General features: G+C 38.6%; 1 protein-coding gene across 1 annotated transcript in view; it reads left to right on the top strand.

Moving 5' to 3' along the window:
* The first annotated feature begins 50 nt into the window (after nucleotides 1-50).
* LOC137979275 (heterogeneous nuclear ribonucleoprotein L-like) overlaps nucleotides 51-11,950 on the top strand; it is a 25,275-nt gene continuing 13,375 nt past the window's right edge. The window contains exons 1-8 of the mRNA XM_068826499.1: nucleotides 51-335; nucleotides 3,187-3,235; nucleotides 5,078-5,116; nucleotides 7,191-7,267; nucleotides 7,802-7,883; nucleotides 8,843-8,928; nucleotides 10,251-10,347; nucleotides 11,334-11,403. Coding sequence (XP_068682600.1) covers nucleotides 82-335; nucleotides 3,187-3,235; nucleotides 5,078-5,116; nucleotides 7,191-7,267; nucleotides 7,802-7,883; nucleotides 8,843-8,928; nucleotides 10,251-10,347; nucleotides 11,334-11,403 — 754 coding nt within the window. The 5' untranslated portion in view covers nucleotides 51-81. The remainder of the gene's footprint in view (nucleotides 336-3,186; nucleotides 3,236-5,077; nucleotides 5,117-7,190; nucleotides 7,268-7,801; nucleotides 7,884-8,842; nucleotides 8,929-10,250; nucleotides 10,348-11,333; nucleotides 11,404-11,950) is intronic.

Below are 11,950 nucleotides of genomic sequence, written 5' to 3'. Positions count from 1 at the left end.
ACGACCGCCAACATTTAACCGCTGATCTGTCGCGGATTCAGAATTTCGACAGAGGAGAATTCTGGGTAAGAAGAAAAGAAGATGGCGGATAATATGATGTTGGGCAAGCGTGCTCTAGATGCCGAAAGTGGGTATGAATACGAAACTGGTGACTTTAAACGCCAGAAAGTGGAGCCAAGAGATGTCGAAGGCTACGAACAGACTTCGTATGAAAATGTTGGTCCTGGAAATCCACACTTCCAACAACCATCAGCGGTAATTCATGTACGCGGTGTAGCAGACGAAGCTCGTGAACAAGATTTGTTGCATGCCCTTTCTTCTTTTGGCACAATCAGGTCAGTTTACGCACGTTATATCACGGAATTCATCCAAATGAGGTTACTTATTCGTTCAAGTTTCATTTTAATTGCTACTGGTCTGGTTTTTTATTGTTCCCGACAACTACGTATAGACGAGTTCACGTTTGACATGCATTTTGGGTTTTATTATTTTCCAAAACAGAAGATATGCGCTCAAAGGGGCGGCAGAATAAATTTGGAGAGAATGGCTTTTGTATAAATTATTTATTAAAGAGAGTTTTTGCCATACATTTCCTGTAATTCCAAAGGCACAAAATTCCAGAGAATGTATGGAGACAAAAAAGCAATATTTAGGAATTCCAAAGAAAGGATACCAACTCTAGTTCATCTCAGTTGTGAACATGAACTTCTTTGTTTGGTTTGACTTTGTCTGTTTTTCGAGTGCAGAAAAATTCAGAAGAAGTTACTTTGATTTAGTAATGTGCAAATTTACGCCTGACACCTTTAGCATTGACAGAGTTTTTTAGCTTATATGGTGACATTTTTAGTTTCTAGTTTTATAGTATTTAACTACTTCTCAATTAGTATTTTAGTATTTCGTATTTCGTAGTTTAATACGTTAATATTTTAGTATTTGAGTAATTTATTAATTTAATATTTTAGTTATTGGTATTTAGTTTAATAGGGTCATAAGGGAGAGTACAGTTTTTTTACTGTAATTATGCACCCTAAAATAAAGTGTTCAAAGGTTATGAAGGCAAAAGTTTTTAAAGTAGAGTCATGCACAGTATATTTTGCTTTGAATTTCCATACAAACCTTTGAATTTCCCACCATGTTGCCCTGATTACCCATGATGCAATCAATACCGGCCTTGCGCATGATGTTGGTTACCACTCGCGTAACATTTTGAGTGACATTAGAAAACTCTCAATTTTGGCGCTTATAATAAGGTTAGGGTCGTAAAATTTTGGGAAAATATTGTAGAAAGTATGTGCAATCTGTAAATGATGGTTGTTTATTGCCGAGCACCCGGGCAATCGAGATCAGAGTCCGCAAAAAGCCAGGTTCAAAAATTTCCCTCTGCTTAGTGAAAAACGCTCCAGACTTAATCCTCTTAATTTTCGTATTAAAAGAAAAACAGACCAAGATCGTGGCAAAAAATCCATGCACATAGATCGTGTTTACCGTTACGAGTCAGTTCTTTTCTCTTCAAAGCAGGGTTAAAGATAAAAGGTCTTGTTTACAATGTCACGCTGACTTACCACCCAAAAAATTCATCTTTGTGGTCTACATGATGCCTTTCGTTCCCGTTCTTATCGTTCCTATCGTTCCCACTTCGTCAAATGCGTTCCATTTTTCGTTCCTTAAGAGCAAATAGTGCCTTATCGTTCTCAGCTGTCGTGCCCATCGTGCCCGATCCTTTCGTGCCCACGTGACCATAACCTGCGCTCGTAGGCTTACGTGACCAAAGAAATACTCAATCGCGCCCAAAACCGGAACCGGGCTGATACAAGAAACGTTCGAGAAGACATTCATGAAAATTGTGTTCTGTTGGGCTGTTTGTTTACCATTGGACCTCTTGTTTCTTTGTCTGAATTATTGCCAGCGATATCATTATATCAAGTGTCGGGCGAATTGATCGTTGAGTTACCCGAGAATCCGCCGTAATTTACAAATCGACCGTTCTGTAGATTAAAGACGTCAAAAGATCCAGATTTTAAGATTTAAATCCGGATTTCCCAATCGAAAGCACACTAAATGCCAATCGAGGTTTGCGAGAAAAGATTATAACAATCCAACCATAATTTTGATTGCCTGTTGCAGCCGAGATTAAATTTCCGATAAGCGCTAAATTGGCTTTCCAAAAGTTGCTTTGCAGAAACAATCTCAGCTCATCTTTATCATATTAAATGAAGTTTAGCAAATAGTTAAGCAAAGTAAGTGAGAAGTTTTCTTTTAAAGCGAAGACAGGGACAAAACTCACCTCGTGCGAACTTGTTGATCTTGCGGCGACTCTTTCTGTTTGACAGTGTTCATCCTTTTATACTACGAGTACTTACTGCATTTGCGGCGTCGTGCAAGGAAACGCAGATTGTATAACTGTTCAATGGGATTACCAAAAGAAAATACTGAGACATGATTTTCCATTCATTACTTTTATTTTTGTCTTTTTTTTTTTTGACATCAAATGGGAGTTACAGCAAATGTTATAAACGCGACGGCTTTCGCGCGAAAAATCTGGGCACGAAAGGAACGATAAAGGGCTCGATGTATGAAATAGGCAAATTAAGGCACGAAAGGAACGATGTACAAACGAAGGCACGAAAAGCACGAAATCATGGAACGATAACAAGACTCCATAGGCACGATCGGTGAACGAGAACAAGGCACGAAATGCACGATATTTGGATTCCCTGTTCAAAGGGCACGAAAGGCACGATCAACTTGTTTGTTACGCCGTAAGTGCGGATTTGTGAGTGTTTTTAAAAATTAATTTAAGTCTCCCTTCGCGCTGGTAAAATTAATGTGCCTTTCGCTTGAAAATACCAAAAGTTTTGTCTTCTGTCAACACACATTTGGACTAATCACAAACTAAGTGGGCATCTGTGGACAATAAAACATAACCAAACTTGAGTAAATCATAGAATATCACAGTGATAAGCAACATCGTGCGCAAGGCCTACCGTGAACTCGTCTATTGTCGTCTTTGAAATACATGCATTGATCAGGAAGAAGAACGATCAAGGCAATTATATTACAATACATGTCATTCATATTATGCGAATGAGTTGCTGGGTATTTTGCAGTTTAGAGAAATGGAGTAACTGCAGAATACCCAGCCACTGTGTTCTTGGCATTCTTTGAAAAATGTTTGTTGCTTTTCAGCTGTGTAACAATGATGCCAAAAATGCGACAAGCGTTGGTAGAGTTTGAGGTGAGAAGGGAAAGAGGGCATGATAAATGCATGGTAAAAAGTACATCAGATCCCTATTGTATGGCACCATTAAGCCACAGAATTCAGGGCCACATCTAGAGACTGATTAGCTGGCTCGTTTAGTTCATTTGCCATCCAGTGCCGAGCCAAACAAGCCACCAGTATAAGAGACCCCAATATTTATAAGACTTGTTCTTTCATCCACTGCTGAGCCAAAGGGCCAATACTTCCACAGAGATGTATCCAGGTTTTCAAATTTGGGGGTCCATTGCAAAATTTTGGGGGTCCAGCTAATTAATATTCAAGAATTAATAATTGCGATCTATTGCCTCTTACAGTGAGGACACTCGAACCATGAACACTTGATATTTTTTTGTACATTTTTTCAGTGACTATAGAATGTGGGCTCGTCCTTACTCTTACAAAATGCTATACATGTAACACTATACATCATAAGAAGAGCCTTTACATGTATTTCTTCCTCCTCCAAAAAAACAATGTACACAAAAATGTCAAGTGTTCACGGTTCAAGTGTCCTTCCTGTAATTGCTGCTGCAGTACCCTTTCAGATTTCTAATTGCAAAAAAATAAAGTCTTATCCCTCCCAACCAATATGTACTTAAAATGATTAATTTCTTTGAAACTGTTGTGCCTGTTGATTCATCGATCAAAATGTATGGGCTGTCAAAGCTCCATCGATCACATTGAAAACGTCTCGAGGAATCGAATCCGTATGCTGTAGGAACTGTTGGCTCCAGTTGATAAATGATCTAGATCTCCACAGCAAAAAAAAAAAAAACAGAACTGAATCTCAATTTTCCGTAAAAGAGCATCATTTATTTTAACTACACTTTGAGGTGTAATTTAGGAACAAAAGAGTAAACAAAGGGCAACCCTAAAACCAGGAATCCGGAATCCGGAATCCAGAATCACAGGTCATTGTTTTACCAATACAGAGAGTAAAAACTATCCTAAACATTCATAAAAGCTAACCTTAGGCTTAAGGTTAGCTTTTATGAATGTTTAGGATAGCTTTTACTCTAGAACTGTGATTCCGGATTCCGGATTCCGGATTCCTGGTTTTAGGGTTGCCCGTAAACAAATGTAAGCGATCGATACACAGTTCATCGTCGGCCCATGCGGCCATAACTTCGCCATGGTCAATGTTAATAACCAAGCGATTGAATACATTCAAGTTTTATGTTTAACACGTTAATTTTAACACTAACCCTGAAGAAAAGTTGCATAATTTGCAAAACAGACAAGTTACGTGCAAAACAAGAACCGAGACGATGACACGTGCACGCCCGGAATTAATATCAACAGGGTCGCACAAAACAAAAATATAACATACTTTGCCTTTGGATTCTCTGTCATTTCACTCACGATAAGCGAACTAATGCTTGAAATTCACTTGGAAAGCATGCAACAAACTGAACTTTGACTGAAATGTTTTATTATCTCTGGCGGCAGATCAAAAGTGTCGCCGATTGTCTCACATAGAAAACAGCTCAGGTCATGTCACGCAACACGTGCGAATTCAAAACTGAACTTATGAAGCTGGACATAATGGTTGACAAAATGAAATTATTCGACTACAAAAATCCGAAAATAACAGCTTACCTTGAAATTTCAGGAACTCGATCATTTCGAACAATTAAGAAATTGCTTTTTATGTCATAAAAAATGGGGGGTCGACTTATACACGGGTAAATAAAGTACTTTTGCATGGTACTATAGGTCTCGAATGTGGCCCTGTATTCTGTACAATGTAGTTGCTCCAAGTAAAAAGTAATGTTCTTGTCTTCCAACATTTAAATGTTATTTTGAATCAATTTTTAGGACATTGAATCTGCAAAAGCTGTCATGGAATACACAGATGTAAGGTTTACTCACCTGCTGTTACATGTGTACATACTTTATTTTCTGAAGGCTAAACTATTATTAACCGCGCACCGGTGGCGGAGAAAGTGCTGCCTTTGTAACGCCATCTGCAAATGGTTGGACTTTCAAGTCTTCTCGGATAAGGACGATAAGCCGGAGTTCCCATCCCACAACCCTTGGGTATATATAAAGTCTGTGGGACGTTAAAGAACCCACACACTATTCGAGAAGAGTAAGGCGTGGAGTTCCCGGTGTTGTGGTCTGATCTATGGATATACATGTAGGGGTTAGGTGTCAATTGGGACGAAAAGTTCTGTTCCTCTCCCCTGCCACTCCATGAATTGTGGCGAATAAAGTAAAGTAAAAGTAAAAGTATGGTTAATAAAGACATCCGGGGTTTTAAAGTAGACTGTTTTATAATAACTACAGCTGTAGTAATACAATGTAGTTTTCACTACATCTGCCCCCACCTAAGATAATATGGATGGCAGTGGAGATGTTTTCCAACAACTAATTGTGCTGTATATTGGCGGTGTTTTCACCAGCAGTTCTTCAGGTCGCTTAGCTAGTGACAACCGGAAATTGTGTGAAAATAGTTTCTTTCCCAATTCGCTTATATGACAATAACAATAATAATTAATGATAACTATAAAAACAAATTGCGATTTTGAGATGGCAAACCACATTATGTTGACGGCTATTTGGGAGAAAATATATTCTGTATTGGGCGGAGTCGCAAAGTGACAGAGCCCAATACGGAATATATTTTCTCCCAACGCTGTCAATATAATGTGGTATTGCCGTCTCAAATTCGCAATTTGTTTTGTATCGCGATCCATCATTTATAAGGATAAATAAAACTGTAAACTAATCAACCCGTGCCTGATCGAAATTTCAATTCTTTCTACCTGCTAAACGTATTTGTTCGCGTATGTCAGCAACCCAATTCAGGGCAACAACGTCAATTTCAACATTAGAACCAATCACAGGCGGCAAAAGTGAGACGGCAATACCACGAAATATTGACGGCTCGCGCATAGGCAAAACTATAAGAAGATCGCGATACTCTCGCTAATTGCCATCGCAAGTACAGAAGCTCAAGAAGGTTGATCGGAATACTATGCTGCCTCTTGCTGCCGCTATGTGGTTCATATACATGTATGACCTTTGAGCACAGCTTACAGCCAGCTAAACTGATTAGAGTGTAGTGTGAAGTGCTAAGTTTCTACCCCATATGAACCATGTGAGTGTTAGCCCTACTGATGGAAGTGGACCCACAAAAGGACAGAGAAAAACTGTAAACCTTCGGGTTAGATCACCGCTGCTCTACTGACTGAGCTACATGGCCAACATTTGCAAAAACGTAATCCTTCCTTGTTACAGCCAGCTAGACTGCAAGCAGTCTCTCCTTTGTTCTAGAATAGTTGAAACTGTGGGTCGAATGCCCGCGGTATTTGCAACCTGCAGTTTCAGCCATTTTGAAGTGTTCGATTCAGTGATTTAGGGCAAAAGAGAGACTAACAGTCAGCTGGAATCAGCTGTATGCTGGTTTTTGCTAAGGGAGGAAACCAGAGAACCTGGAGAAAAGCTGTGGGAGCAGAGAACCCACACAGCTTTCTAAAGTCTCGTTGCGAGACAAGTTTTTTTTACTTCTCGCAACATTGCAGTGGTGATAAAAATAAGAGTTTCACCATGTAACACCTCTTTGAGAAACTGGTCTTGCTCAGTCTTTTTTCGCCACTGCATAGGCCAATCAGTAAGTGGACCATGGAACTACATGTAGTATTGACTTGTTTTGTGGGAATCTAGTAGTTCCCGAACACTTTTTGACCTTTAATGTTACACGGTGCATTGCCTGCTGAAATTTGTTTTGCAGATCCATTGTACATACGTTTCAGCGAAAAGTTTGAATATGTAACAACAACTTAAAGGGAAACTTTGGGTTGTCTTCCAAAGGATCTCTTAATGCTTAAATCCTATATAGAAGTGGTACTTGCGAACAGAGGGAAATGGTTGTTCTTAACCATAATCTGCTCTTACAATAGCTTCTTATTTTGATTTGTCTTTTTAGAGTGGAAATGAAGAGAAAATTATTCTATGTGGCCGACCTTGTTACTTTAATTATTCCAAAAGCAAGTCAATATCAAAGTATGTATTGTATAATTTTTTTTAACTTTTAAAGAATCATTCTCAAGAAACATTGTCAAGAAGATTTGGTGATGCATTATATGACCAAACCAAAAAATGAATTTTGACACGACTTTCTTGACTTAAAAATCAACTTTGTCAGAGAACGAAAACTGCGAATAGTTTACTAGAAAAGAACAGCTAAAAAATTGAGTGATTTAGAAATAACACACACTTTTCAGTGGTTCCATCAACACGAGCCTCATCATTATAAATCCATATATTGATTTTAACAAAGAAACACAGGCAAAAAAAAAAGACAAGATGATCAGTGGACATTCAGTGCACCTTGTTTACACTTATCTATTCTCATCTAACACACATTTATAGCACATACAGTAGTTTTTTATTCATCATTCATGTCAAACTGTATTGAGAATGCCAATAGCAGTCAAAAACTGAAGTGACTGATTAGCAACATCTGGATTTGGACCCGAATAAAATTAATGACATTTTCTGCCAATACTAAATTATTTTTAATTACTCTTTCAATAGAAACCTCCATGTTCAAGTAGAAAATCCCCCGTCCAGGATTCTGCTGATTTGCATTATAAATCCTCAATACCCAGTGACAACTGTGAGTAATATTAATAAGAAATGTAGTTGTAGCAAGACCCTTGTTCTCTTCATGTCTTTGAGAATCTACTGACACAGGTCGAAAGTGATACATGTACAGAGAAGCCAATTAGCATTTAATACAACTTCGAGCACTCTATGGGTATTGCCATCTGATTGACTTACTTGATTGAGCTTTGAAGTATGGCAAGAGGGGTTGTGGGTCCAACTCTGTTTGGACTGAGGACACATAGTGCTGCCTTTGTAATCATATCTGCAAAATTATTTAATTAAATGGTTAGGACCTCAAGTCTTCAAGGATATAAAGAAGAAGAAGAATATAAGTTTGCATGTACAGGTCTTATCTCACAAAGTTCATTCCTTGGGATATAGAAAATCCAAACGCTATTCAGGAAGAAATGGAAACAGAGTTATACATGTAGCTGTTGTTGTCTGGCCTAAGTGCAAAGTCCACACTGTAATAGCTTGCTCTCTAAGTTGCTTGACTGTTTTATGACTAAAAGTATAATGACCAAACTGAAAATAGCATTAATCATTAAGAAAAAAATTCACAATGCATGTACAGTTCTGTAGAAAGAGAACGCAAAAAAGTAGATAATACTTGGCCCCTATGTTTCCCATCGGTGATTTTCCGAGAATCGAGTGTCGAGGTTCGAATTTGATTTCGAGTGAATCGAGTCTTGATCCTCGACTTGATCCTCGATCCTCAATTCGCGAGGATCGAGTCGAGACTGCTAACTTACTTTTGCATGGTACTGTACTTGGCCTCTATGTATTCCATAATCCCAATGCAATGAAAGTGGCCAGCCATAATTATTGTGCACTCTTGGCTGTTTTTGGACCACCCAGAAAAAAAAGCTAAGAATACTTCATCTCTACAGCAAAAATATACGTTCAGTTTTTTTTTTTTAACTGGAACAATATTACAGGAAGCTTTGCTAATTATTTTGATATTTCCAGGACATTCTTCATACAATATTCTGTAAACAAGGCCGTGTTTTGAAGATTGTGATCTTCAGAAAAAGTGGATTACAAGCAATGATCGAGTATCCTTTCTGACAAAAATAAGAAAACCCGCAAAGAAAAATAATGACAAGTTTATCGACTCTTAAACCGCTCCCCATGGACAAGTAAAATCTTCTGGTATTAAAGTAAAATCTATTGAGTCTCACTTGTAGGAGTCAATGGGTTATCACATTGCTAGCAGAGGTTTTATTTTCTTTTGCCTTCGCTGGTAACTGAAGAGTACAGGAAAGAGAGCTCTGCCATGGGTCGAAACTCTCTTTGATTGAACCGCCATCCACAAGCTCGGACGACACTCTTCAAACTGCATGCCCTATTATAATTATGTTTGCTGGCTGTGACTTGAGTCCACTGTGTCCAGCACATTCCTTTACAGTAATTCCATTGTTGTTAAGTGAGCCCAAACAACATGAAGTATCACATGAGGATTTGGTCGTCAGGTAACAGCCGTGCATGCTCAACACAGTGAGTTTCAACCTATGGCAGAGGTTGCTTTTGACATCTAGCGAATGGAAAAGGAAAAAGTCCTCTGGTAGCAGGCAAGGACCACCCCCCATGGACAAGTACCAGTAAGTTTTCAAATGTGTTGTACCAACATATGTTTGGTAAAATTTCTAGGTTTCGCATGTGATTTTTATGGGTTTTTGTGGATTTACCTGCTATTACAAGCCCTCCATAGGATTATGTTTAACATTTTTTGTGCTTTTGACTTAAAAGTGTATCCTTACCTGTTTTTTATTAACCCATTGACTCCTGAACCAACCCCATTGACAAGTAAAATCATCTGACGTTAGACAGACAGCCTTCTCAAAATATTTTTCGGGAGCAGGTCATAAGGAAGGTAAAGACGGTTTGGTGCTAAAGGCACCCAAGCGAGTGCCCAAAGGACGCAAGCTTCTAGGGGGGTCTCGGGGCATGCTCCCCTAGGGATTTTTTCAAATTTAGACTTTCACAAATGCAATTTAGTGCAATCTGGTGGATTTCAAGTGACGAACTTTTACATATGGAATTGACACTTGCTTGGAGTCTGATAAGAAATACTGGAATGCTAGTTAAATAAACATTTCATGTGCGCGAGGCAAACAAATATTGTGGACACAAATTTGTACGTCAAACAAACTTCTTTCAAGCTTTTAGAATATCTCCAGTGACTTCACGTTCGCGCTAAAATGTATTGTGACTGACATTTTCTGACTGGAAGGAGACGGTCAAGCTCTCTGAGGAGGCGGCTCATTGAGCCGTCGACCGGCCGATTTTGAGAAGGCTGGACAGATCAGTAAAATGTATTAAGACCCACTCCTGGGAGTCAATGAGGTAAGATACCTTAACAAACATTCCCTGACAGATTTGCCTCTGTAGAGCAAGCAATACAGGCCAAAGAAAGCTTAAACGGTGCTGACATTTACACAGGCTGCAACACTCTGAAGATTGAGTTCTCAAAGGTATGATGAAGAATGGCATTTTTTCACTCTGTATGAAACTGATGATACTACCCATTAAAGGGAAAAATATAAAAATTATATAAATAAAAATAAAATTATTATTTACCGTCAGATTTTGAGAGTAGCTATTAGCTAATATCTGCGAGCATTGAACAGAACAACTTTAAGAATCCCAACTGGCCAGAGGCAAACCAGTTGGCTATTTACAAGTGCAGCCAGGAAATTGAACCAGGGCCTACCTGGAACAAATTCAATGAGTGGTCAGAATGTTTCTTGAACCTGGGATCCCCAGGTTTCAAGGCAACCGCCCTTACTACTGGGCTGCACTGCCTCCTGGGAATCTCTTTTGGTTTGAAACAAGTAAGTACTTTCTTTTGAAGAATGATTTTACAAATTTGTGTGACTGGGCTCTTTGTTAGTATTATGTAAGGGTTAAGCAGTTCTTTTCTTTAATCTCCTTCACAGCCATTAGTATATGGGGCACCATGCAAGTTACGCTGGCCGCAATTAAAGTGTGATTGTTTTGATGCCTTATATAATGACTCTGGGGGAGACTATCATTTCATGGAATGATTTGAAAAGGTAGTCATCATCAGGAAGTCACATCTTCTCAGAAATGGAGTCCGAGATGAGGACTTGCTAGGATCTGCTGTGTTGTATAAAACGTCAAAACTCTTCAGTGGACTGCAGGCTAGTGTCTCTGCGAAGCTGTCAATAAGCACTTTATTTCTGGCTGCTCTTGGTACCTAAGCCAGGCTTGGGTTTTCCTACACCAGATTATATGCAGATACCTTGCTGTGCAGTATTTTATATACAGCACCCAGCTAATTTAAATTTGAGAAGAAGTCCATCCTAAACACATCACTTATGATATACAAATTCCCTGCCAAATTATGTCCTGTTTGATTTGGGACATAATTTTATTAGACTCTCATGCATGAGGACACCAGTATCTTAGTGTAATTTTCATATTTTTCATCATTTAGGCAAAGTCACTCAATGTTTACAGGAATGATGAGAATACATTTGATTACACACAGCCTGATAATCCTGCAGGTAAATAGTTTTATCTTGTGTAGACATTTTCATAAAATGCGGTGGTTGATTTTTTTGCATTTTTATTCTTCAATATTGTGGAAAGGACAAAATAGCACTTGGTTCTTGAGCACAGGGCTAGTACTTACAAGTTGTAGTGTGGACTCATCAGCCAATCAGAATACGGTCATTACAAACAAGTACATTGTTTGGAAGTTTGGATCAACAAGCCTCAAAAAGAAAATTAATAGGTTATGTTTACAGAATCAAAATGAGACAAATGTCTGTTTAGTATGGGAAAATGTGAATGTAAATATGTCTTATTGTTTTAGTTACTCTGGATAGCTCAAATAAAACATACACTTCCTGTGACTCGGTTAAGAACTCTGTTTGGCAAAATGAAACCAGTTGACTGTTAACTGTGGTAGAGTTAAGACCAACCTGACAGTTGGCACAATGGAATTGCTTGCTAATCAGTTTTGATGTTTCATGTTGCATAAGAATGTGAGTGTTTCCCAGAAGGAAGGCAAAATCTTAGAAAATTCTTGGAAGACACTACCTCTCAAAG

This window comes from Montipora foliosa, chromosome 12 (assembly GCF_036669935.1).
Source record: "Montipora foliosa isolate CH-2021 chromosome 12, ASM3666993v2, whole genome shotgun sequence".
Taxonomy (NCBI): domain Eukaryota; kingdom Metazoa; phylum Cnidaria; class Anthozoa; order Scleractinia; family Acroporidae; genus Montipora; species Montipora foliosa.
Note: the sequence above shows the minus strand (reverse complement) of the source record. Positions and strands in the feature narration are given on the sequence as shown.